Source organism: Tupaia chinensis, unplaced genomic scaffold, assembly GCF_000334495.1.
Source record: "Tupaia chinensis unplaced genomic scaffold, TupChi_1.0 Scaffold000047_1, whole genome shotgun sequence".
NCBI classification, from domain to species: domain Eukaryota; kingdom Metazoa; phylum Chordata; class Mammalia; order Scandentia; family Tupaiidae; genus Tupaia; species Tupaia belangeri.
Window position 1 is genome coordinate 3554079 of NW_006159505.1, and position 26153 is coordinate 3580231.

The 26153-nt window shown below is 38.7% G+C and overlaps 1 protein-coding gene across 4 annotated transcripts in view; it reads right to left on the reverse strand.

Moving 5' to 3' along the window:
* PGM2L1 (phosphoglucomutase 2 like 1) overlaps positions 1 to 26153 on the reverse strand; it is a 61620-nt gene that overhangs the window by 9038 nt on the left and 26429 nt on the right. For 2 of the 4 annotated variants that reach the window (XM_006140985.3, XM_006140986.3), the window contains exons 2-9: positions 23096 to 23263; positions 19926 to 20032; positions 19097 to 19181; positions 14228 to 14311; positions 7720 to 7913; positions 3692 to 3881; positions 1617 to 1714; positions 478 to 658 (exon numbers count right to left, since the gene is read on the reverse strand). In XM_006140985.3, coding sequence (XP_006141047.1) covers positions 478 to 658; positions 1617 to 1714; positions 3692 to 3881; positions 7720 to 7913; positions 14228 to 14311; positions 19097 to 19181; positions 19926 to 20032; positions 23096 to 23263 — 1107 coding nt within the window. Of the gene's footprint in view, positions 1 to 477; positions 659 to 1616; positions 1715 to 3691; positions 3882 to 7719; positions 7914 to 14227; positions 14312 to 16650; positions 16814 to 19096; positions 19184 to 19925; positions 20033 to 20635; positions 20951 to 23095; positions 23264 to 26153 lie in introns of those variants that run through there. The other 2 variants (XM_027774150.1, XM_027774153.1) reach the window with 2 other exon arrangements.

Below are 26153 nucleotides of genomic sequence, written 5' to 3' on the forward strand. Positions count from 1 at the left end.
CAACCTAGAAATTATATACTAGGTGAATTTGGCTCAAGGTTTCTAAATCTATCAAAAAGATTAAGCAATTATGAACAGAATTAGATAAAACAGGAGAATTATTTATTATTTATTTATTTTGAGAGGTTTTGCTATAGGGCCTGTGCACTTGCCAGAAAGACAGAGAGAGACAGAGAGACAGAAAGAGAAAAATCGCCCCCGGGGGGGGTGGCCAGGCCGCAATCCCTTCTCCTCCATTCTCCTCTGGAGATCTTGGGCATGCACGCACACGCACCCGGCGTGAGTTTAAGCCACCAGGTCCAGGATTCTAACCATGGTCGACTACATGAGAGTCCAGCAACATAGCCACTACGCCAACTGCTGGTCCCAAAACAGGAGAATTATAAATGTGCTCAATGAAAGTCAGTTTTGGTGGGAGATGTCTTTAGTATATACGAATATGTTAAAAAGTAACAAATAGATATTATCTATTCTTACTTCAAAATGAAATCCTTCTTTAAGTGCAATTGCCTTCAAAATTTTGGAAGAGACTGTGGTGGCTAACATGTAAACATTCTTCACATCAGCATTTCTTGATTTAGTTTTCTTCCAGCAATCAAACATCCACCACCCAAGCAAAGCGGCCAACTCATTCCCTGTGAAAACTTTCCAATGGCCACTGTAGAGAAAATGAAAATTCAGTCATGACCTTTTAACTTCTGATTAAAACGTCTTACTTCTAGGACCTGCAAAATACCACTCTTGACATGGGAAAAACCAAAAATCATCAAATGGGATTTTTGAGAAAACATCTATTACAGATTGAATATCCCTTATCCAAACTGTTTAGGACCAGAAATGTTTGAAAAGATGTTGCAGGTTTTCAGATTCTGGAATACCCACAGACATGTAGTAAGATCTCTTGGGGATAGAACCCAAGTTTAAACATGAGATTTATTTATGTCTGATATACACCTGATACACACAGTCTGAAGGTAATCTTATGTAATATGTTGGCAATGCAATGTTTTTACCGTTACCCATCACATGAGGTAAGGTGTGAAATTTCCCACTTGTGGTATCATGTCAGCACTGGAAAAGCTCTGGATTTTAGAGGATTCTGGGTTTTCAGATCATGTATTACTTCTTTTCTAATTGATGCTAGGGTAGGGATTACCATATTGCTACTTTTATTCTATTTAATGAGAAAAAAAATGATAAACATTTAAGCCTGCCTATTTCAGGATATCCGTCTCATTATAATGGTGAAAAATATACAGCAACTCAGTGGAGCAAGATTAGGAAATGATAAAGTTATCTCTTAAAAATCAGTATTTTCAAATAATATATAAGGACAGGTGGAAATGCCCACAGTACAAGTGAAACAGAAAATAATGATGATGGTAAACTATATATAATAGAGCAAAATTTTATAACAATCATATTTTTAAATATTTGAATAGAAAAAAACATAGAAAAAAAATGTCAGAGCATCAGTTTGGGTGGCTAACCCCAGAGAGTGGGCTTACAGATTTTTTTCTTGTTTCTTCTATTATTTTCGATGAGCCTATTAGACATAAAATCAAAAATTCCTTTTCCAAGTTTAAACTTTTAATCATTACATGGACTCTACTTACTTCCTCTGAAGTTCTGCCACTGCCAGTCGGTCTGCATCAGGGTCTGTGGCGAGCACTACTCGGGCATTCTCTTTCTCTGCCAGTCTCAGAGAAAGTTCCTGAAATAGTGATCCAAAAAGCTGGACTATACTAAAGAACCTAAGTCATTGTTAATATTCCTAAATGCAGGACTATGTTAGTGATATGCCCTTTAAAATGTAAATAGGCCACATTTAAAATAAGATGCCTGGAAGTCAGGACTTTCCACTATAGATTTCAAACCAAACACCAATTATGCTTCCAATATACCTTAAAAGAACTAAACTAAGGATGGTTTCTGTTTTGTAAGTAATCTTCAAATTGTCAGACAGTTCTATCTATGCTAATGGCATTATAAATTACTAGTAATTTAAATATTAAATATATATATATATATATATATACCAGCACAGATTCTCCTTCTTCAGGATTTGGGCATTTAACAGTAGAAAAGTCTGGATCGGGATCTTTTTGTTCTGGTACTGGAATTGGAGGCTTAAAACCAAATACTTGAAAAGCCAACTGCACATAGTCATGTCCGACCCCGTGGAAGGATGTGTGCACGAATTTCAAGGTGGTCTTTGCATTTAATTCCCTGTAGAGGAAAATGATCATCTAATCAATATCATAAAAAACTTAACTGTGATTTATAACAAATTCTGAGAAAAAGTGTTAAAAGCCTTCAGCAGAGGTCTAATATATTTTCGAAAACCCCTAAATTATGTAATATTAATGTAAAGATCAAAAGAGTTTTAATTTAGCTGCATTCTCCCTTTGTGGTTCAACTTCCTGACCTGGATAGCTTCCTTTCATATGCTGCATCATTATTTGAAGTATCATTTCTTACTAGGACCTTGGCAAAACTTGCTAACTTGTCTTTTTCACTGTCTCTCAGATCCTCCTTCCTTCATTTCCTTTCCTGTCCGGCTTTGTTTACAAGGTACCCAATTTCTTCTTCTTCTCTTTTTTTCCTTTATTTATTTATTTATTTATTTTTGCCATAGCGCACATGCACTTGCAGAGAGACAGAGGGAAAGTGAAAAATCATCTCACATGGGGGATGGCCACATGGTAATCCCTTCTCCTCCAGTCTCCTCTTGGAATTTCGGACATGCATACACACACACTTGGTGTGGTTTTTCAAGCTGCCAGGTACAAGACTCGAGTCATGGTCAGCCATATGGGAATCCAGCACCTTAACCACCATGTCACCCGCTGGCCCCAAGATACCTGATTTTAATCACGTCTTACATGTCATTTTGGTTACGTTGACCCTCCACTACCCTAACTCTTGTTGAAATCAACTCCAGGCCTGCACCAGAATAGCTAACTACTATTGGAGTAAATGTCATCAAACAGCTGAACAGCTCTACCTAAGATGGATACTTAAAGCTGTCAGGCATAGGGCTGGCAGGTGGCTTGGTGGTTAAGGTTGCTGGACTCCCACATGGCCAACCTTGGTTTGAGTCCTTGACCTGGCCACTTGCTTGTTCACTTTCTCTCTCTCTGTTGCTCTCTGGTCCAATTAAAATAATAATAATAGTAAGTAAATAAATAACTAACATTAAATAAAACAATCCTTTAAAAAGAGAAAAAGCTGCCTGGCAATTCTACTTTGTTATCCAAAAAAATGGACTTTTTCACTCTCCAAGATCATGATGTAGTCACTATCTTCTCTCCTCTCATACTCTTTTCTTCCCCCTATACCTCATTCATCGCTGAGACACAGAAGCCATCTACTGAGAACTTCCTAATCCTACACCAAATCTGTAACCCCATGAACATCCATACACATCTTTTCCTTTTTTAGGCTGACAACAGAAAGGGAATCTTTTCCCTCCTCCCAGAGGTCAAATCCTCCATTTCCATTCTGGTCCACATCATCTCTCTTCAAGAACTTTAGTACGTTAGTCCCCCTTTCGCTCTTAACTATAACAAAATTAATAATAACTTAGCAATATTATGTAATACCCAATCTCAGTTTGGGATTTTTGGGCATGCATGCACACATACCTGGCTTGAGTTTTAATTAAATATATATATATATATATATATACCAGCACAGATTCTCCTTCTTCAGGATTTGGGCATTTAACAGTAGAAAAGTCTGGATCGGGATCTTTTTGTTCTGGTACTGGAATTGGAGGCTTAAAACCAAATACTTGAAAAGCCAACTGCACATAGTCATGTCCGACCCCGTGGAAGGATGTGTGCACGAATTTCAAGGTGGTCTTTGCATTTAATTCCCTGTAGAGGAAAATGATCATCTAATCAATATCATAAAAAACTTAACTGTGATTTATAACAAATTCTGAGAAAAAGTGTTAAAAGCCTTCAGCAGAGGTCTAATATATTTTCGAAAACCCCTAAATTATGTAATATTAACGTAAAGATCAAAAGAGTTTTAATTTAGCTGCATTCTCCCTTTGTGGTTCAACTTCCTGACCTGGATAGCTTCCTTTCATATGCTGCATCATTATTTGAAGTATCATTTCTTACTAGGACCTTGGCAAAACTTGCTAACTTGTCTTTTTCACTGTCTCTCAGATCCTCCTTCCTTCATTTCCTTTCCTGTCCGGCTTTGTTTACAAGGTACCCAATTTCTTCTTCTTCTCTTTTTTTCCTTTATTTATTTATTTATTTATTTTTGCCATAGCGCACATGCACTTGCAGAGAGACAGAGGGAAAGTGAAAAATCATCTCACATGGGGGATGGCCACATGGTAATCCCTTCTCCTCCAGTCTCCTCTTGGAATTTCGGACATGCATACACACACACTTGGTGTGTTTTTTCAAGCTGCCAGGTACAAGACTCGAGTCATGGTCAGCCATATGGGAATCCAGCACCTTAACCACCATGTCACCCGCTGGCCCCAAGATACCTGATTTTAATCACGTCTTACATGTCATTTTGGTTACGTTGACCCTCCACTACCCTAACTCTTGTTGAAATCAACTCCAGGCCTGCACCAGAATAGCTAACTACTATTGGAGTAAATGTCATCAAACAGCTGAACAGCTCTACCTAAGATGGATACTTAAAGCTGTCAGGCATAGGGCTGGCAGGTGGCTTGGTGGTTAAGGTTGCTGGACTCCCACATGGCCAACCTTGGTTTGAGTCCTTGACCTGGCCACTTGCTTGTTCACTTTCTCTCTCTCTGTTGCTCTCTGGTCCAATTAAAATAATAATAATAGTAAGTAAATAAATAACTAACATTAAATAAAACAATCCTTTAAAAAGAGAAAAAGCTGCCTGGCAATTCTACTTTGTTATCCAAAAAAATGGACTTTTTCACTCTCCAAGATCATGATGTAGTCACTATCTTCTCTCCTCTCATACTCTTTTCTTCCCCCTATACCTCATTCATCGCTGAGACACAGAAGCCATCTACTGAGAACTTCCTAATCCTACACCAAATCTGTAACCCCATGAACATCCATACACATCTTTTCCTTTTTTAGGCTGACAACAGAAAGGGAATCTTTTCCCTCCTCCCAGAGGTCAAATCCTCCATTTCCATTCTGGTCCACATCATCTCTCTTCAAGAACTTTAGTACGTTAGTCCCCCTTTCGCTCTTAACTATAACAAAATTAATAATAACTTAGCAATATTATGTAATACCCAATCTCAGTTTGGGATTTTTGGGCATGCATGCACACATACCTGGCTTGAGTTTTAGGCTGCCAAGTCCAGGACTTGAACCATGGTCAACTACTTGCAGGTCCAGCGACATAACCATTAAGCTATTTGCTGGTCCCCAGTTTTTTGTTTTGTTTTGTTTTGTTTTGTTTTTTAATAAAGACATTCCAGGGACCAGCAATTGGCATAATGGCTATGTCGCTGGACTCTCATGTAGTCGATCATGATTCGAGTACTCGGTGGCTTAAACTCACACCAGGCATGTGTGTGTGTGTGTGTCCAAGATCCTGAGAGGAGAATGGAGGAGAAGGGATTGTGACGTGGCCATCCCTCCTGGGGGGGGGGGTGATTTCTCGCTTTCTGTCTCTCTCTTTCTGTCTTTCTGGTGAGCGTGCATGCCCTATAGCAAAAATCTCTCCAAAAAAATAAAAAAGACATTCCAGGCTTGTTTAGTACATTTTCTGCCCAAGTCAGTGGAATCAATTTCTCTAAGGAAATTAGAGAATTAGAAATTCCTATTTTTGGGAGAGAGAATTTTGCTATAGGGCATGTGCACTTGCCAGAGAGAGACAGAGAGAGATAGACAAAAAGTGAGGCATCATCCCCAAGAGGGGGGATGGCCATGGTACACTCCCTTTTCCTCCATTCTCCTCTTGGGATTTTGGGCATACACATACACATGCCTGGCATTCGTTTCAGGATTCCTCGCATGTGTTTCTGGTATTCAAACCATAGTTGACCATGTGGGAGTCCAGTGACGTAACCATTACACTATGCCATCTGCAGGTCCCAATTTTGGTTCCTTTTAATGGGTAATGGTATTTAGATTGTAATCTGGGTTATGTGTGTGGGAGTACTTGTAGGCCTTTTCAGTAACAGAACTAGTATTTTAGAAAGAAGCAAATGAATAATAAGTTTATAGTAAAATTTCATATTCAAATTTTAAATTATAATTAAAAAATTATTTGGATTTTACATTGGAATCTCATTTTAAAATCTCAGTTCCCCATGACATTAACATAATTACCTATTTGCTTTATGATATATGTATATGTGTACATATCTATATCTGTATCTGTAAAACTATCAGCATTTCTATGAACAGTTGAGCTACTAAATAGTTTTATCTTTTTTTGTGGTTCTTTATCCTTATACATATAGTCAAATTCCAGTATTTTAAAGTCACAATAAATAATAATAATTCTCTGTGCATTTATACCTTCAGTTTGATATGTAGTTAAGATCGTTTTGCTAATTTTTTTTGCTTATATTCGCTTTAGAAAACATAAATGTGGGACCAGCAGTTAATGTAATGGCTATGTCACTGAACTGCCATGTAGTTGACCACGGCTCAAGTCCTGGACCTGGTGGCTTAAACTCACACCAGGCTTGTGTGCATGTGTGCCCAAGATCCCAAGAGGAGAATAGAGGAGAAGGGATTGTGGTGTGGCCATCCCCCCTGGGGGGTGATTTCTCGCTTTCTGTCTCTCTGTCTGGCAAGCGCATGCGCCCTATAGCAAAAACCTCTAACAAAAAGAAAACATAAATGTAAATGAGCAAAGACAGAAGAGATAACAAAAGGACCAAGTTCTTTTTAGACTGACTATGGGTAGCAGCGTTTAGCTAATATTATTGTTGACTTCTCATCTGGGAAGAAGAAGTGAGCCATTGATAGCTTGATAGTTACATCTTCTTTTAAATAAATGAGAAAAGGCTAAAATCTGTTATGAAGATAGGGAAAATATACTCAGCAAGCCCGGATTCTTTCTAGCAATAGTGTTAGCATTTATGGGATAGTTAGTGAAATAATTAAGAAAAAATCTCAAAAAGAAATTTCCCAATCTTACACAGAAGAATAACTATATTTAGCTATAATTTTAAAAACAGCTTTATTAAACTAAAATTCACATACCATACAATTCACCCACTTAAAGTATAAAATTTGATGCCTTTCACTATATTCATAGTTGTTCAACTGACCACCATTAATTTTAGAGCACTCTAATTACCCCTCAAAAGAAACTCTGTACCCATACTGCCATCACAAACCCTCCCATGCCTCCAAAGCACAAGAAACCACTAATCTACTTTCTATTTCTACCTCTACAGACATACCAGTTTTGGACATTCCATATAAAGGGGATCATACACCGTGTGGTTCTTTGTGACTGGCTTCTTTTACTTACCGTACTACTCAGTTTATCCACGGTCTAGCATGTACCAGTACTTCCTCTTTTTTCATTGCCGAGTAATATTTCATTGTATGACTACACCACACTTTATCTATCTGTTCATATGCTAATAAATGTCTGGCTATATGAGCAGTACTAATTAACTATAATTTTAATATCATGAATATACATCTCTTCTCCCCCACCCTTTTCTCTCCCTCATTGGTTAGCCTGATACTAAAGTAATACTATTGTACATTCCCACTTGCACACCTGTGAAAACAGATCTTTTTCAGATCTTCCATGTATCTCCTGCAAATGTCCTGCAGAGGATCTTTCTTCAGTGGGCTGGTGTCCACTAAATTATCATTCCAGGAACCATTCCAGGGTTCCACACATTCTTCTATACATTTCAGAATTTCTTTATCATGAGGAGATGTGATCTGGGCACCAGTTTCCCAGTAAACCTAGATGATAAGTAAATACAGCTATAATTACGAGAAATGTTTGACAATTTTTTTAAAGTTTATTCACCCCTTTTTTTTCTATCAGGGAGGAGATGGGGTGGGGTGAGAGAGAGAAAGGCACCCTGATAATGTCTTCACAGCATGGTCCACCCTCGCTCTCAGCTGCCCTGGATCACAGGATGTGGCTGGCGTGCTCAGGGAGAACCATGGGATACAAACCAGGACTTTTCCCATGTGGGTTCAACGGTGAACTACTACTTGGCCCTCATCAGATTTTTTCTTAGCTACAGTAGAGACCTTCGACTTTATGAAAAAAATGTATCAAATTAATCATGTAGAAAATGCCAACCAGGACTAATTTAATGAGTACCAAATGATATTGATGGTAACAATTCTGCAGCAATTCTTCAATAAAATGATCAAGTATTATTTCTCCTTTTAGAAGTATACTTTATTTATTTGAGAGGTTTTTGCTATAGGGCATATGTGCTCACCAGAAAGACAAAGAGAGAAAGAGAAACAGAAAGCGAGAAATCACCCCCTGGGGGGGATGGCCATGCCACAATACCTTCTCCTCCATTCTCCTCTTGGGATCTTGGGCATGCACGCACACGCACCCGGCATGAGTTTAAGTCACCGGGTCCGGGACTCGAACTGCGAACAGCTACATGGGAGTCCAGCAATGTAGCCATTACACCATCTGCTGGTCCCTAGAAGTATAATTTTAATGGAGCCGGCAGGTGGCGTGCTGGTTGGGATGCTGGACTCCCACGTGGCCAACTGTGATTTGAGTCCTAAACCTGGTGGCTTGCTTTTGCACTTTCTCTCTCTTGCTCTTTCTCTCTCTGGTATATATGCATATTCTGTAGCAGATTAAAGTAATTAATAATAGTAATAATAATAATAAAGGTAAATAAATAATTCTTTTTATTTAAAAAAAAAAAGAAGTATATTTTAATGGACTAGCAGGTGGTGTGGTAGTTAAGACAACTGGATTCCATATGCTGATGGTGTGGTTTGAGTCCAGACCCATGGACTTGAAAAACACTCTTGGGTGCATGAGCATGTGCTCCCAAAATCCCAAGAGGAGAATAGAGAAGGGATTGTGGCTTGGCCACCCCCCAGGGGGTGCTTTTTCACTTTCTCGTTCTCCTCCTCCTACCACCAGTAAGTACACATCCTACACAAATTAAAATAAATAAATAAATAAATAAATAAATAAATAAAATTGCCAACTCTCAAGAAAAAAAGAAATATACTTTAATCTGAAACGAGTAAAATATAAGTAAAGCATCATTATGGTAATGTTATAGTGTACACATAGTGGCCCATTACTCTTATACCTATAACTACATACTAAAGATAACCTAAGAAACTATGGAATATCTCATATAACTTGATATTACTTAAATTAGCATTATAAGGCAGTTCTGTTATGTGATACAGAAATGATTTTTTGTTATAAAGTATAATTATGTCAAACCAGAAGAGGTCCCTATCAGAACGAACAATTAACAATTGTTCATTGTTAATTAACAATTAAATAATTAATAGTAAATAGTAAGTAGAAACAGTTCCAAAAAGGCAAGAAAATGTATTCCTAATAATTCAAAGTTACTAGAAACTCTGCTTAGAGAACATCTATGCTAACTTCTACCATTTACATGGCATGATCTTCTTTACTACAAGCTGAATGAAGAAAAGAATACACTTCTATATGTTCTATGCACTAGGCTCTGTGATAAGTAACATGGTAAACCAGATGGCCAAAAAGTTCTCATTCTATAAGGATATCAAAATGCTAGATAAAATAGAAAAGAAAATGAAAAACATATAGCTTAGTTCACAAGAGAAAACTCCAGGCAGTGGGGAAATAAATAAAATACTAATACAACGACTGGGTTATGAAAAAAGATCAGTGGTTATTAGGGGTTGTGGGAGAGAGGAATGAACAGGCAGAGCACAATTTTTAGGACAGTGAAAATACTTTGTATGCTATTGTAACAGTAGACAGTGTCATAATACATTGGTCCTAACCCACAGAATATAAAATACCAGGAGTAAACTCACATGTAATAAGCTCTATGAAGAAAATAAACAAAACAATGAAGATTCGTTCAGAAAAAAACACATTAGATAAGGTGGCCAGGAAAAGTCTCTTCAAGGAAGCAACATTAGAATTCAGGAACCTGAAGGATGAAAACGAGCAAGTCGGCAAGATTGGGAAGAGCAATTCCAGCAGAAGACTAAACAATGGCAAAGGCTCAGAGGAGGGAAGGGAATGTATGTTGGAGGAACTGGAGGAACAGAAAGGAGCAGAAGCGTGACCTGAACATAGTGAGCACAAGACCTGGAGAAATGAGGAAGACACAGGATGGATTATGCAGATTGCTCTAAGTCCCAAGGTAAGGTGTGGGGTTGTATTTGAAGAATGAGAAGCCACTGAAGAACATGAAGCAGGAAAGTGGCATGTTTTACTTATTTATTTATTTATTTTAATGCATCATGACTTTTCTTTTTTCTTTTTTAAAGAATTACTTTATTTAATTTTATTTACTTAATTTAATTAGACCACAGCGGGACAGAGCAAGAGAAAGACAGAGAGAGAGAGAGAGAGAAAGTGAGAAAGTAAGCTGCCAGGTCCGGGGCTCGAACCACAGTCGGCCATGTGGGAGTCCAATGCCCTTAACCACCATCCCACCTGCTGGGCCCCTTACTTATGTTTTAAAAGATCAGCTGGCTACTTTGTGTAGAATGGACTGCAGGGGAGAACTATAGAAACAGGGAAGAGACCAGCTCGGATGCTGTGGTTCAGACCAAGGACAACAATTTAGAATGGTGATGGTGGAGGATTTAACACAGGTAAACGTCATCAGCATGTTTTCAATGTATAAAATCTGTAGAACCTGTTAGTAGATTAAATATTAGGGGAAGGGAGTAATTAAATGAATGATCTTTGGTTTTGTATGGTATGCAGTAATGTTACTTTACAGAGATGGGAAAATCAGGGGGGACCACTTTCAGGTGTGTCTGTGGCAGGCTGTGGGGGAATAAAGACGTCTGTCTGAGACATTAATTTTGAGATGTCTGTTAGACATCCCAATAGATATCACGCAGACAGCTGGGTATGGCATCTGATGCCCAGAAAGGAGATGTGGGTTCTTAGCTTTCTTTGACATTTGGCTTCTGGCTCCTTACAGCTCTTATCCCTCTCATTTTTATGATACCAATCTTTTCTGGTTCTTCTCTCTCCAGTTCCTCTTCTTCTCTTCCCTTACAGCTGATACTCCCTAGGTGTCCATTCTAGACCTCCTTTCTTTCTATCCTATACTGTTCCTGGGCGGCTCATTCAACTAAAAGACTTTCAAATACACATACATGTGCTAATACGTATGGTGACCCCAAACTATAACTTCAGCCCAGATTCCTCCCCTGAGCTACACATTTTTATATATCTATATAACTATGGATCTCAAACTGCCTATAAGACATTGCTACCTGGTTGACCTGCAAATACTTCAACATAGTGTATCCAAAACAGAATTAATCATGCTTCTTCCCTGTCGCTGTGAATGATACACCACTCACTTAGCTAGCCAGGGCCCAAATCTTAAATTAATATTAGATCTTCTTTTTCACAGTAAAAAAGAGCTCGGTGTGTTTTCCAACTCAAGAAGAAAAATAAATATAAAAACATGGATGTATCATCCAGAAGCCCCAAATACTGGCTCAACACTGTGCTGTGTTAGTTTCTGTAACATTTACCCCTGCAGAGCTACTTCTCACCTCTTCACTCTTTCTGCCACACAGGCAGAAACATCAAAGGATCCTCTGACCAATAGGGAGCCCAGGCACAAGGTCAAAGGGAGAGAAAAAAAGGTCAAGGTACTATTTCCTTGGCTCTCTTCTTTTAAACTCCCACCCATTCTCTAAGCTCTAAGTACAATATAACTTTATTTCTGAAATGGTAGAGAGGGTGAATTTGGAATGGGATGAAGAACTCAAGGGCAATTCAAAGTAAAAAGATCAATGAAGAGGGTCAGGTGGTGGTGTGGTAGTTTGGTGGCTGGATCTCACATGGTTGACTGCATGGTTCAAGTTTCAGATACAGTGGCTTGAAAAATACGCCAGGTGTGTGTGCGTGCATGCCCAAAATCATGACAGGACTGCAGTGCAATCACCCCCTGTGAGGGGGTGCTTTCTCTCTTTCTTTCTCCGATGAGCACCCGCCAGCCCAAAACAAACAAAAAACTAATGAGACTTCTGTAACTGGACATACTGAGTAGTAAGGGCATCAGCCATACCCCTTCTCTGAGGGCCAGTCTCAAGCAGGAAAGTGGCATGTTTTACTTATTTATTTATTTATTTTAATGCATCATGACTTTTCTTTTTTCTTTTTTAAAGAATTACTTTATTTAATTTTATTTACTTAATTTAATTAGACCACAGCGGGACAGAGCAAGAGAAAGACAGAGAGAGAGAGAGAGAGAAAGTGAGAAAGTAAGCTGCCAGGTCCGGGGCTCGAACCACAGTCGGCCATGTGGGAGTCCAATGCCCTTAACCACCATCCCACCTGCTGGGCCCCTTACTTATGTTTTAAAAGATCAGCTGGCTACTTTGTGTAGAATGGACTGCAGGGGAGAACTATAGAAACAGGGAAGAGACCAGCTCGGATGCTGTGGTTCAGACCAAGGACAACAATTTAGAATGGTGATGGTGGAGGATTTAACACAGGTAAACGTCATCAGCATGTTTTCAATGTATAAAATCTGTAGAACCTGTTAGTAGATTAAATATTAGGGGAAGGGAGTAATTAAATGAATGATCTTTGGTTTTGTATGGTATGCAGTAATGTTACTTTACAGAGATGGGAAAATCAGGGGGGACCACTTTCAGGTGTGTCTGTGGCAGGCTGTGGGGGAATAAAGACGTCTGTCTGAGACATTAATTTTGAGATGTCTGTTAGACATCCCAATAGATATCACGCAGACAGCTGGGTATGGCATCTGATGCCCAGAAAGGAGATGTGGGTTCTTAGCTTTCTTTGACATTTGGCTTCTGGCTCCTTACAGCTCTTATCCCTCTCATTTTTATGATACCAATCTTTTCTGGTTCTTCTCTCTCCAGTTCCTCTTCTTCTCTTCCCTTACAGCTGATACTCCCTAGGTGTCCATTCTAGACCTCCTTTCTTTCTATCCTATACTGTTCCTGGGCGGCTCATTCAACTAAAAGACTTTCAAATACACATACATGTGCTAATACGTATGGTGACCCCAAACTATAACTTCAGCCCAGATTCCTCCCCTGAGCTACACATTTTTATATATCTATATAACTATGGATCTCAAACTGCCTATAAGACATTGCTACCTGGTTGACCTGCAAATACTTCAACATAGTGTATCCAAAACAGAATTAATCATGCTTCTTCCCTGTCGCTGTGAATGATACACCACTCACTTAGCTAGCCAGGGCCCAAATCTTAAATTAATATTAGATCTTCTTTTTCACAGTAAAAAAGAGCTCGGTGTGTTTTCCAACTCAAGAAGAAAAATAAATATAAAAACATGGATGTATCATCCAGAAGCCCCAAATACTGGCTCAACACTGTGCTGTGTTAGTTTCTGTAACATTTACCCCTGCAGAGCTACTTCTCACCTCTTCACTCTTTCTGCCACACAGGCAGAAACATCAAAGGATCCTCTGACCAATAGGGAGCCCAGGCACAAGGTCAAAGGGAGAGAAAAAAAGGTCAAGGTACTATTTCCTTGGCTCTCTTCTTTTAAACTCCCACCCATTCTCTAAGCTCTAAGTACAATATAACTTTATTTCTGAAATGGTAGAGAGGGTGAATTTGGAATGGGATGAAGAACTCAAGGGCAATTCAAAGTAAAAAGATCAATGAAGAGGGTCAGGTGGTGGTGTGGTAGTTTGGTGGCTGGATCTCACATGGTTGACTGCATGGTTCAAGTTTCAGATACAGTGGCTTGAAAAATACGCCAGGTGTGTGTGCGTGCATGCCCAAAATCATGACAGGACTGCAGTGCAATCACCCCCTGTGAGGGGGTGCTTTCTCTCTTTCTTTCTCCGATGAGCACCCGCCAGCCCAAAACAAACAAAAAACTAATGAGACTTCTGTAACTGGACATACTGAGTAGTAAGGGCATCAGCCATACCCCTTCTCTGAGGGCCAGTCTCAATGTTATCTTTCTGTCTCCAAATTCTTGCTTCCCAGTGTAAAAGTATATTCAGCACATATTATTTGAATGAAAGAAGAAGTATAACACAAGCACATTTCAGAGTCCATGGTTTACCTTGTACCCGTTGTCTTCCTTGCGGTTGTGAGATGCAGTAATCATCACACCTGCAACTGCTTTGAGCTCCTTGACTGCGTATGGCTAAAGAGCAAAGTAACACAAAGCACCGTGAGTCCATTTTGCTTCACAGCTGCTCATACATTCGAGTATGAGAATAGTCAAAAGACAATGTTCATCTGAGAGTGACTTTGATTAGGTACCAGGAAGAGACATTTGGTATAAAGGACATAAAACCTCATCAACTCCAGTTTGATTGGGTGGTTCTGCTTCTAAAACATGGGGTTCAGTAACCAACTAACTGTTAAGATTAACTGGCTTTCCCCCCAAGACTCTCTTCACTTAGTTATATAAGCATTTCTTATTCTTCTGCTCTTCTAACAATATTTAATGAATACCTACTATATGCCAGATACTCCCCTAGATCCTGGAGATATGAACAGTGAATGCAAACCACTACCATTGGAAGTAAATTTAAAACCATTCAAGCCATCACATTTTACACCAAGGTTTATCCTATTATACAACCATTACGTAAAAGATTCAAAGGTGGGGCTGGCAGGTGGCATGGTAGTTAAGGGTGCTGGACTCCCACATGGCTGACTACAATTCGAGTTCTGAGTTAGGCAGCTTACTTTCTCCTCTCCCTTTCTCTCATTCTGTCCCTCTCTGATCAAATTAAAGTAAGTAAATAAATAAATAAATAAATTTAAATAAAATAATTATTTTTTAAAAAAGATTCAAAGCTAAAAACCTAGGTCTCTTGTCTTCTGGTGAGAAAATCTTTATGTATACACTCTGGTTTTATATCATGTAAGGGTCAACTCATCATCTTCTCTCTCAAAGTTTCTTTCCAGGTGAGATTTTGCTTGTTCTCTATAGTAGCTAATATTTTCTGCCTAGGATGTTTCCTCTGTTCCTTCTACCATCCTTCTAGAGAATCCTGCTTCTCTTTTCCTAACTATGGTGGGGTGGGCACTTGACTCATAGTAACCCATTTCCCTCGTATGGTTAGGAGACTGGTTCATAAACCAAGCCTGGTCAAGAGTCTTTCCCTCTCCAAAATACTGCTATAGCTAGTCAAAGAAGACTGACTTTGACTCAAAATTATAGTGACAGAGGTTGTGAATCTGGAATTGTTGCTACAAATATCTTCCTTCTCAGCTAGAGTCAACCAACCTCATTAAGAGAGTTAGGCCAACACACTGGGATCGATGGTTGTTGCAACTGGATGCCCAGTAGCAGAATCCTACAAAAACGGTCTAGGTTTCCGGATCCTCCCTGGTTTCTGTTCATTGTTAGAGTTAACTGTTTAGCAATTTCTTCAGTTATTTAAGTCACTCAAAATATTTCTGATAAATTACTAGAACACTTTAGAGACTTGTCTATAAAATCATCTAAATCTAGTATTTTTAATATGAGAAGATCTTTTTAAAAAATTGTCAATTACTTTAATGACTACAATTCTATTTAGGTTTTCTGTTTCTTAGCAGGTTTTTTTCTTAAGTTTATTCATTATTTCTTCTATATGAGAGAGACAGAGAGAAAGAGACAAACGGGCAGAGAGACAAAGATAGACAGAGATTGCCCTCCAACAGGGTCTTCACACGATAATCCATCCAAGCATTAACTAGCTAGGACCATGGGCCATGCATGTGTCCCTCCTGTGTACAGGGAGACCTTAGGACATAATCCCAGGATCCTCCCATGAGCCTCATCTCTGCTAGGGTAGCCTCTGCAGTTACCCTTTTACCAGTTTGGATTTATTAATTATTATGCCAGGATTCTGGCCAACTCATCTAAGCTTTCACATTTACTTTCATTACACTGTTCAGAAAACTGTGAAATCTATACTGTATTGATTATGCCCACTTTTAATTTTTTTCTTTGTGCCTCCTCTCTTTTTTCTTTAAACACTCCTTTCAGAGTTTTGTGCCTATTTTGAGCCTCTTCAGAGTTCTAACTTCTGCTTTCATTGATACTCTACTTTCTATTTACTTAACTTTTTTCTGCATAATTTAACTATTTCCTTCCTTTACTTTATTTGGATTTATTTTGTCTTAGCATGAACATACTAAGTTAAAGGCTTAGCTAATTATTTTTCATCTTTTTTTCCCCTATTTGTTTAGACTATAAATTTCTTTTTAAATAGTGCTTTTAGTTATATCCCATAATTTCTGCTATGTTCTCATTATCGCTCAATTTTAAATACACATAGTCTGGGGCCAACAGGTGGCACGGTGATTGAGGGAGCTGGACTCCCACATGGCCGACTACAGTTCAAGTCCCAGACCTGGTGGCTTGCTTTCTCACTTTCTCTCTCTCCCTCTCTTTCTCTCTCTCCCCCTTTCTGGTCAAATTAAAATAAATAGATAAATCAGTAAAGTTAAATAAAATATATTTAAAAATAAATAAATACATACACATAGTCCTTGCTTTACATGATTCCAATATCCACAAATTTCTGATACCATGATTTTGTGAAATAGAGTCAGTTTCCCACCAACACGTTCCAATTTCAGTTGGGGTATTAACTGTAACTGCATCAAGTACAAACTTGGCTGCTAGCTTGTCAGTCCACAAACACTATGTATAGAAGAATGAACAGTCAGTGACCCATTGCATTGCCTTTTTTTCCCCTAATTGCCAGCAGGCATAAGGAGAGAGAGAAAGCACTCCCACAACGGGTTATACTCATGCCACAATCCTTTCTCCTCCATTTCTCTACTTAGGTATTTTGGACCCACACACATGTGCACTTGATGTGTTTTTCAAGCTACTCAGGATGGGATCCAAGCTGTAGTTGGTCACGTGTAACCTAGTTCCCTTAACTACTAGGTCATGGGGCAAGCCCCAGTTACTCTTCTAAAGCCTGTGAGTGACGGTCACTGTGCATCTCTTACCCTGCTCTCACACAACAGTGAAGCATACAGTTGTGTTGCCTCTTTTGTCTCCTAGAGAGAGATCCATGTCAGTCATTGTTTATAAAGATGATCCTCAAAAGAGGCACCTAGCCAACAAAGATAAAAATGCAGCAAAGAAATAAAAGTGATAATGGTGGAGAGGAAATTTGAATTGAGTTATCAATGGAGTTAAAGAAAAAATAACTAGGAATACTGCTACCATTCAAGAGATCCTAGCTATGCAACTGGAGGAGCTTAGAGAAGGCGAGCAAACACAGAACTAACATATGAACATACAAACAGATGAATATAAGAACATGTGATGAAAGGATGAGAATGAGCAAGAGGAAGTGACACCAGTGAAAAACTTCACATTAATTAACTCTCAGAGATAGCTCTCAACACTGAAATTAACAAAGGATAAATGCTGGAAGCTGACCCAAACTTAGACAGGTATATAACGAATCCGCCAAGGCATACAAAAGATGCTTGCTTGTCTTTTAGGTTACATGACACGAGGCCAGCTCTGTTCATACGCTTGATAAGTTTGTTATAAAGAAAGAAAATAGTTTAGTTCTCAATGTTTCCAGTTACTATGAACTAAATAAATATTAGTTTTAACTTTTTTTTTCCTTTTCCTTATTTATTTTTAATCAAGAGTGAAGTTGGTTTTAATGTTTTGACAAAGAAAATGTAAAGGTTAGGGACACTGTAGTTTTCCCCATGGATTATTAAGATCCTTTTGCACGGTTTTTGCTTATATAGCCCAGAACCACCATGCAAAGACTGCCTGCAGTTTCTTTCTATCTTTTTTTACATTTAACTTTTATATACTTATAAAGTATATAAGTATATTTATTTATTATTTTAATTTGACCAGAGAGGGACAGAGTGAAAGAGAGAAAGGGAAAGCAAGAAAGCTAGCTGCCCAGTCCGGGACCCAAACTATGGTCGGCCATGTGGGAGTCCAGCATCCTTAACCACCATGACACCTGCCAGCTCCTAGACTACCTGTAGTTTCTAATTTTCCTTATTATTTTTATTTTAATCCATGAATTATTTTAATCCATGTGGGGTTCTTAAAGTTTATGTTTTTCCATGAGCAAGCAAGAGACAGACAGACAGACAGAAGCGCACTCCTAACTGAGTCATGACACTGAGATCAAGGGCAAGTTTGTGCCCAGCATACCCAGGGAGGTCTCTGGACATAAACTGAGAACACTTTGATGAGGAATTGCCTCACAGAGTGTCATGTTTTACTGCTATTCCACATCTGACCCCCAAGTAAGTATTTTTAAAGTTCTAAACACATGAGGCTTTGTATTTTTTATTTTTATTTCATTGGTGTCTGGAGATATGGCTTCATAGGCAGTTCTCTTACATTTATTGAATCTTCTTTTGTGATTCTGCTTCATAATAATGTACAGCCATTATCTTGGCAGTATGACATTATGGTCAATGAGGGGTCATATACACGATCATCAAGTGACTGGCTATACCATATAGCTCTGTGTGGTTCAACAAATGGTTTTTTTGTTTTGTTTTGTTTTGGAGAGATTTTTGCTATAGGGCATGTGAACTAGCCAAAGAGACAGAGAGAGACAGAAAGACAGAAAGTGAGAAATCACTGGGGGAAGGCCACGCTGCCATCCCTTCTCCTCCATTCTCCTCTTGGGATTTTGAGCACATGTGCACATGTGCCCGGTGTGAGTTTAAGTCACCAGGTCTGGGACTCGAACCACGGTCGACTATGTGGGAGTCCAGTGACATAACCATTATGCCATCTGCTGGTCCCGACAAATGTTTTTGAATAAAACAAACATGAAGCACAATTTGTTTTCCTTTCTCTGGTCCCTTATATCACTCAAAACAGAACTAGATACGTGCCAAAACTTTGAATCCCAGTTGATTTAAGAAATCTGTTCAAGAGCAGCAAACTGTATGATCACTAACACAACACACTTACTACAAAAGGTGTAGGAACATATCTTGAGAAGAGGTACACAGGAACATCTTTAGCCAGCAGGACTGCAGCTGTGAGTTTAGCAAGCCTAAAAGCGAGAGAGAGCGAGAGATTTCACTTAGTCAGCTCACCTGATTGGTTAAAAAAACAATCTTTCATATAACAAATATTTCTTGTTACAGTTATTCTAAATATATAGAATAATACATCTAAATATAATATAGTAATAATGTAAAAATGTAAATAATGCAACAAATTCTTATAACCACTGATTATCCAACTTAAAAAAGGTTAAGTAAATAAGACTTTTTAAAGAGGAGCTTAACAATGAATAGAATTGCTATTCCAATTTCTTTCTTTTCCCTCATTCATCACTTGATGACCCCTTTACTAAGAAATAAGACTGTAAAAGGCAAGAAGAATGGAGGAAAGTGAAATAAGAGACTCTGATAAACCCAATATGCATAATTACTCTCTGAAAAAAGGTATCACTATATCACAATTTATAAACATTTCCTAAAATGAATCAAATAGGACTATAATGAGAAAATGCAAGCTACATAATTACTCCTATCTGAAATAATAAAATTATAAGCTATGACGTCATTCTAAATATAAACTCTAAGTACTGACATTTTACTTCTTTGTAAAAATCTAAAGCTTATCCTTGAAATGCTTTTCCTTCTATTTCATCTCTAAAATAAACACTATCAAGTGACCACATTTCTATTTGATCGTCTCCCGTTTCAGAAATCCTGCTGGGCACAGAAGAACTTTCTTTTAGCTGTCTTATTCCACCCCAATGTAACCTCTGAAACAATGAACACGGCACCTCTGGCTGCTGCAGCTGCTGGTTACTTGACCCCGAGTGTCATACCCAACAACAAAGCCTCTCTGCTTGAAGTCTGAAAAACATCTCTCAAGGTATTTGTACATCCCCTGAAGCAAATAAACACAAAAGATTAGTTCCTGACCAATGTTTGTGATTTTTACAACTTAGAGCTCTTATTTTTATGTTGGTGGTGCAGCTTACTGGCTCCAAGGGAACTGGCTTTTGCTTTTACACTTATGTTTACTAATGGAGGGGCAACACTGCTCCATCCACGAATGGGAGATAACAAACATTTCCTGGGTTTTTAGACACATTAAATACCACAGTCCTATACAATACATAAAACATTAAAAAACAGATGGGACATGAGAGTCAGTAAGCTATATTTTAAATAAGCCAAAACAAACTCTTCTTGACACAAGGTGCTAGAGAACAGAATTTGGATCACCTTAGGCCCCTTCTAAATAGCAGGATTGGAGCTAACTAGAAGATCTGACCTGGTTATGACACAAATATTTTTAATTAGCAACATAGTTCTCCACTGGAAGATTTCTTTCTTTTTTTTTCTTTCCAAGTTTGCTAGAGAGCGTGTATGCTCCCCAGAAAGAAAGGGAAGAGGAGAGAAAGCACACGCGATGAGGAATTTGTATGCTGCAATCCCTTCTCCTCCATTTCTCCCTCCCTTCAGAATTCTGGGCACACATGCTCACATGTCTGGCTTGTTTCTCAAGCCACTGGGTCCAGGACTCGCACAGTATAGACGACCACAGGGATCCAGCCGTCTAAATTACCAGATCACAGGCTAGATCTGGAACATCTCTTAAGATGACTGATCCCATTTGTAATTCTTTAGCTTTGAAATCTCACAGGAAAGAAAAAAGATTATTGAATAGGAAAATTTGCAATCAAGCATGACCCCCCCGCAAAAATGAAATGAAGTATTTCATATCGAAAACATCACAATAAGCTAAACCCACTTACCTATCTTTAATAGTTTCATCTCTAACAGTAATACTTTATATTGTTACAGTCCTTAAAAATTGCTTTCCACGCACCCTATAACAACAACAACAAAAAAAAAAACTCTCCAAAAAAATATTGCTTTCACAAAACAAAGGGAAGCTTTCATCCTTGTAACAGATGAAAATAAAGAAATACAGATACCATTTCTATTTTCTACTCTGCTTTTCTATATTTCTTTTAGAAAACAGGAGACAGAATAAAACTGAGTCTCCATTTAATGACTTGCCCGAGGCTATACCTTCAACTAAAACAAAGATACAACGATTTAGCGAAACCTCCTCTATGGCGGACACTGCTCAGTAAGTATGTGGTAGGACCAAGTGAGGCCCAGTGACTTCTAGGGCAGGGCCTTTCAAGGGCAATTATTTCTCCTGGTCTGCTCCCTATGAGACAGAGAGGGTATATGCTTGTGTGTACTTACTATAGCCTAAACTGGCTGGCTTTGCCAACTTATTTCTAATGGTGATGCATTATTCCCTCTTCCAAGAATTCATCTTAGCCTCCTCTATTTAGAGTCTAAAAAGGGGTAGGGCTTAACAATCCACTTGGCCTTTCCACTTTGCACAGCAGAATCCCAACGCCTATAAAAATTTGCACTTCTGGGGACCAACAGATGGTGTAATGGTTATATTCCTGGATTCCCATGTAGTCGACCATGGTTTGAGTCTCGGACTTGGAGACTTAAAACTCGCACTGGGCACATGTGCGTGCATGCACAAAATTCTGAGGAAAATGGAGTAGAAGGGATTGTGGCATAGCCATCCCCTCAGGGGGGATTTCTCACTTTCTGCCCCTCAGTCTCTCTGGCAAGCACATGTACCCTATAGCAAAAATCTCTCTTAAAAAAAAAAAAAAAATCGCACTTCTGGCCCAACAGCGGTGGCATGCACTGTTAAGACACTGCTACTCCACAGTGGAGGCCACATAAGAGGCCTGAATTTGACTCTGGACAGACCTGAAAGCTGGATGCCATGAGGCATCCCTGTGGTCTCAGCTACTCAGGAAAATACCTTTCCCCCCAAGAGGAGAGTGGAGTAGGGACTGGATCCACCGGGGATGGTTTCTCACCTCTCCCCCTCTCTCTTTTACTCTCTTACACTTTCTCTGGCAAGTCCAAGTACCCCACAGCAAAAAAAAGAAAATTCTCATATGGATATGAAAAACCATGTTAAAGGGAAATATTTCAACTACATTTTCCAAATTCTCTGGTTAATATTAATAAATGTGTTAATTAGATATGTCAAGATCCATTTCTTGGTTTCAAACACAAGGGAGGCTGAGGCAGGAGAATCATGACAGTGAGACTGAGTCTTAAAAAATATAAATAACAGGAAGGCCAGCTGCAGTGGTACAGCATTAACACAGTGATCCGCAGTGCTGAACCCACATGGGAAGGGCCCGCGTTGATGTCCCAGGGTCTCCTGTACATGCCAAGTGTACATGTGTGTGCCTGAAGTCCAGGCTGGTTGAGCCTGGGGGCAGGTCACAGACAAGGATTCCCCTGGGGTACCTCTCTTTCTGTCTCTCTCTCATGGAAGAAATATATAAATAAACTTCAAAAAAATTTTCACTCCTACAGAAATTGACTTTTCAAATACCTTTTCCCCTAAGAGGAGAGTGGAGAAGAGATTGTACCCTCAGGGGATGGTTTCTCACTTCCCCTCCCTCTCTCTCTTTTACTCCCTTTTTCTTTTTCCAGCAAATCCGAGTGCCCCATAGCAAAAAAAAAAAAAAAAAAAGAAAGAAAAAAAATTCTCATATGGATATGAGAAACCATGTTAAAGGGAAATATTTCAAAACTATTTTCCAAATTCTCTGGTTAACCTTCATAAATGTGCTAATTGGGTATGTCAAGATCCATTCTTTGGTTTCAAATACAAAGTAATACTCTCAAGAAGTTAACGATGTCAGCCAAATTAACTCTGAATCAGAAAATGAGTCTGTGATTGTGGAGACACACAAATGACTTCTAAGATCCATCTTGGGCAAGATCAAAAGTTGCAATTTAGTCTACAATTGTTTTCTTATAGGAGAATACCTTCCTGGAAATAAAGCTTTTTGTTTTCCACTAGAAAGGCACTACTTAATTTATAAAGCTGAAAAGAGAGTGAAAAAAAAATACACATATCATACTTTTCCGTGCTCACCTGTGTAGACTGTATTACTGTGAGGTCATTGATATAGCAAAACCCTGCGCCCATGGCAGAGCGAAGGCCTGCTGTCCCGAAGGTCATCCGGCAACAGAGACGATCTCGCAGCTCCTTGTTCATCCCATTCCGTAACAGATTTTCAATCTGCTCTTTTGTTTTGGGATTCTAAACAAAAAACGAAACCTAGTCAGAACTGTAAATGGAGTCCTAATATTAAGTTTTTTTCAGAGGCCAATCGGCAAATATTACAAGGCTCGGTGTTTGCTATAAGTTCCATGGTGGCACTTCCTGTATAGCTAGTAACTATACTAGAAACGATACCTACCATTTACTAAGTCCTCAAGGGAGCCAGGTCCTGTCGAGGGGGTTTATGCATCTGTAATTGTTACAGCATTTAAAATGAAATGCCATCAAAATATGACTATCAGGGCTCAGTCACACACTGGGAGGCTGAGGCCATGCTGGAGCCCAGGTTCGGCTTTAAGCCCAACGTAAACCTAAACTGGTGCGGGCCTGCTTGTCCTAGCTAACTGGGAGACAGGGGCAGGAGGATCACAGCCTTAAAAGACCCTGTCAAAAATCTGAATCTCGGGACCAGCAAATGGTATAATGGTTACATCACCGGATTACCATGTAGTTGACTGCAGTTCGAGTCCTGGACACAGCAGCTTAAAACTCAGGCCAGGCACTTGTGCGTGTGTGCCCAAAATTAAAGACAATGTAGGAGAAAGGACTGTGGCATGGCTATCCACCCTGGGGGATGATTTCTCACTTTCTGTCTTTCTGTCTCAATCTCTCCGGCAAGCGCACATGTCCTATAGCAAAAATCTCTCTCAAAAAGAAAAAAATCTGTATCTCAATTCCTTTTCCTCTCCTTTCATTGCTCCACCCTTCTCTCTTATAAATTTAAAAAAAAAATGTTTTAATGGCTACTAACTACCTGCTTAAATCTCTGCAATTCAAAATGAGCAACTGCTTTTTAAAATCACAAGAAAATCATGTATAACTTAGAAGACTCGATTAGTTTCCATTTTATAAATGGCACATATTAACAAATACACAACCTACATAAAAATATCAATAGTTACTAGAGAAAAATCAAAACAATATCTGGGATTCTAGCCAATGATTCTAGTGTCTAAGATATCACCAGATTTGACAGGTCAGAGAGACAGGTCAGGGTTCTCATTTTTCTAGAACAGCAAAAACCCGGATGGGCTTTTTACATTTGCAGGGACATGGCATCGTCTCACACTGAGTAAACCAGGACCGTCTTCTCAGAGTGATCTGTCCAGTTTTAAAGTGCACATGGTGTTTGGCTCACAGATTTCTCTTTCTACCGCAGTATCCTCACATGAATAAAGACTGTGTTCCTACAAGATTGTTCACTGCAGCATCCTTACTGCTTGTATTATAATCAGCATGTATACAGATGAAGACATGATTTCGAGAAGAGCTATCAGTAGTACTGGAGAGAGGCTGGCAGGTGGTCTGGTAATTAAGGTGCTGGGCTCCCGCATGGCCAACTGCTGTTCGAGTCCCAGATCTGACGGCTTGCTTTCTCACTTTCTCTTTCTCTCATCAAATTAAAAGAAAATAATAATAATAATAAATAAAAATTAAGTAAATAATTCTTTTAAATAGTACTGGAGATTCAGAAAGACTGGAATCAGGTTGGTCTAACTCTAAAGCCTATACCATCTAACTACAAAATAATTGTGTTGGGTGGGTTAATGATACTACTAATAACAATTTAGTTATAGCTATAAAGAAAAACAATATTCCTTTTTTTTTTTTTAAATTTCAAGAGGGCAAGTGTGTCAGCCAGAGGGAGCAAGAAAGCACCTTCCAACGGGCCAGATCATGCTGCAATCCTTTTCCCTGCCTTCTCCATCAAGATTTTAGGCATGAACACACAAGTGTTTTCAAGTTGCAGAGGCCAGGATTTGAACTGTGGTCCACCATGTGGGATCCAGTTCCCCATGCACTGCACTTAAGTACACCACTATGGGGCCAGCCCCCCCCCCAAAAAAAAATATGTGTGTGTGTGTGTGTGTGTGTGTACATATATATATATATATTTTTTTTTTTTTTTACAGATAGCTAAATATAAAAATGACCCACTAGATATTACTACAATTAGGTTACTGAGTATACCTCCTAATGTTTAACTGCATAGCTACTAGAGTAGAGCCTAAGGTGTCCATTCCTATTATAAATGTAACAACTAGTACTAACCTACAGGTTCTTAAAAAGCTTGTAGGTTAGAGAAAAATGAATAAGGAATCATGATGGGTTAAATATAAGTAAATTCATGTGGCAAAAAGAGCTAAACAATTATTAAGGCAGGCATTTAAAATCAACTTTAAACTCAGATTCTCCACTATTAAATAGTAAGATACTAAATTAGATGTTGATGTTACAAAACTTTATAAAAATATAACTTATAAAGTTATCTATGTAGTCATAATTATGATATATTTTTGACTCAAATGATAAAATTATTACTATACTTTGTTACTAAAATCTTTTAATCACTATGATTTTAATAAACTAGAAATCTATGAAGATTATAAAGAACTATAGGCAAATTAATTGCAATTTCTGGTTAAGCCTAGATAAATCAAATGAAAAGCAGAATATATGTTTTAATATGTACAAAACAAGGCATGTTTAAAAAAATAAGAAGAAAATTATTCAACTTATGCCAGCTAAAATAAATAGCCCCTTTTGGAACCAGCAGATGGCACAGCAATTACTTCACTGCACTCCCATGTAGTCAACCACGGTTCAAATTCTGGACTCGACGGCTTAAAACTCACGCCAGGAGTGTGTGCAGCTGTGTGTGCGTGCGTGTGTGCATGCGTGCCCAAAATCTTGAGAGGAGAATGGAGGAGAAGGGATTGCAGCATTGCCATCTCCCCTTGGGTGGTGGTGGTGGTGGTGATTTCTCCCTTTCTGTGATTTCTCCCTTTCTGTCTCTCTGTCTCTCCAGCAAGCGCACACACCCTATAGCAAAAATCTTAAAAAAAAAAAAAAAAAAAAAAAAAGGAAA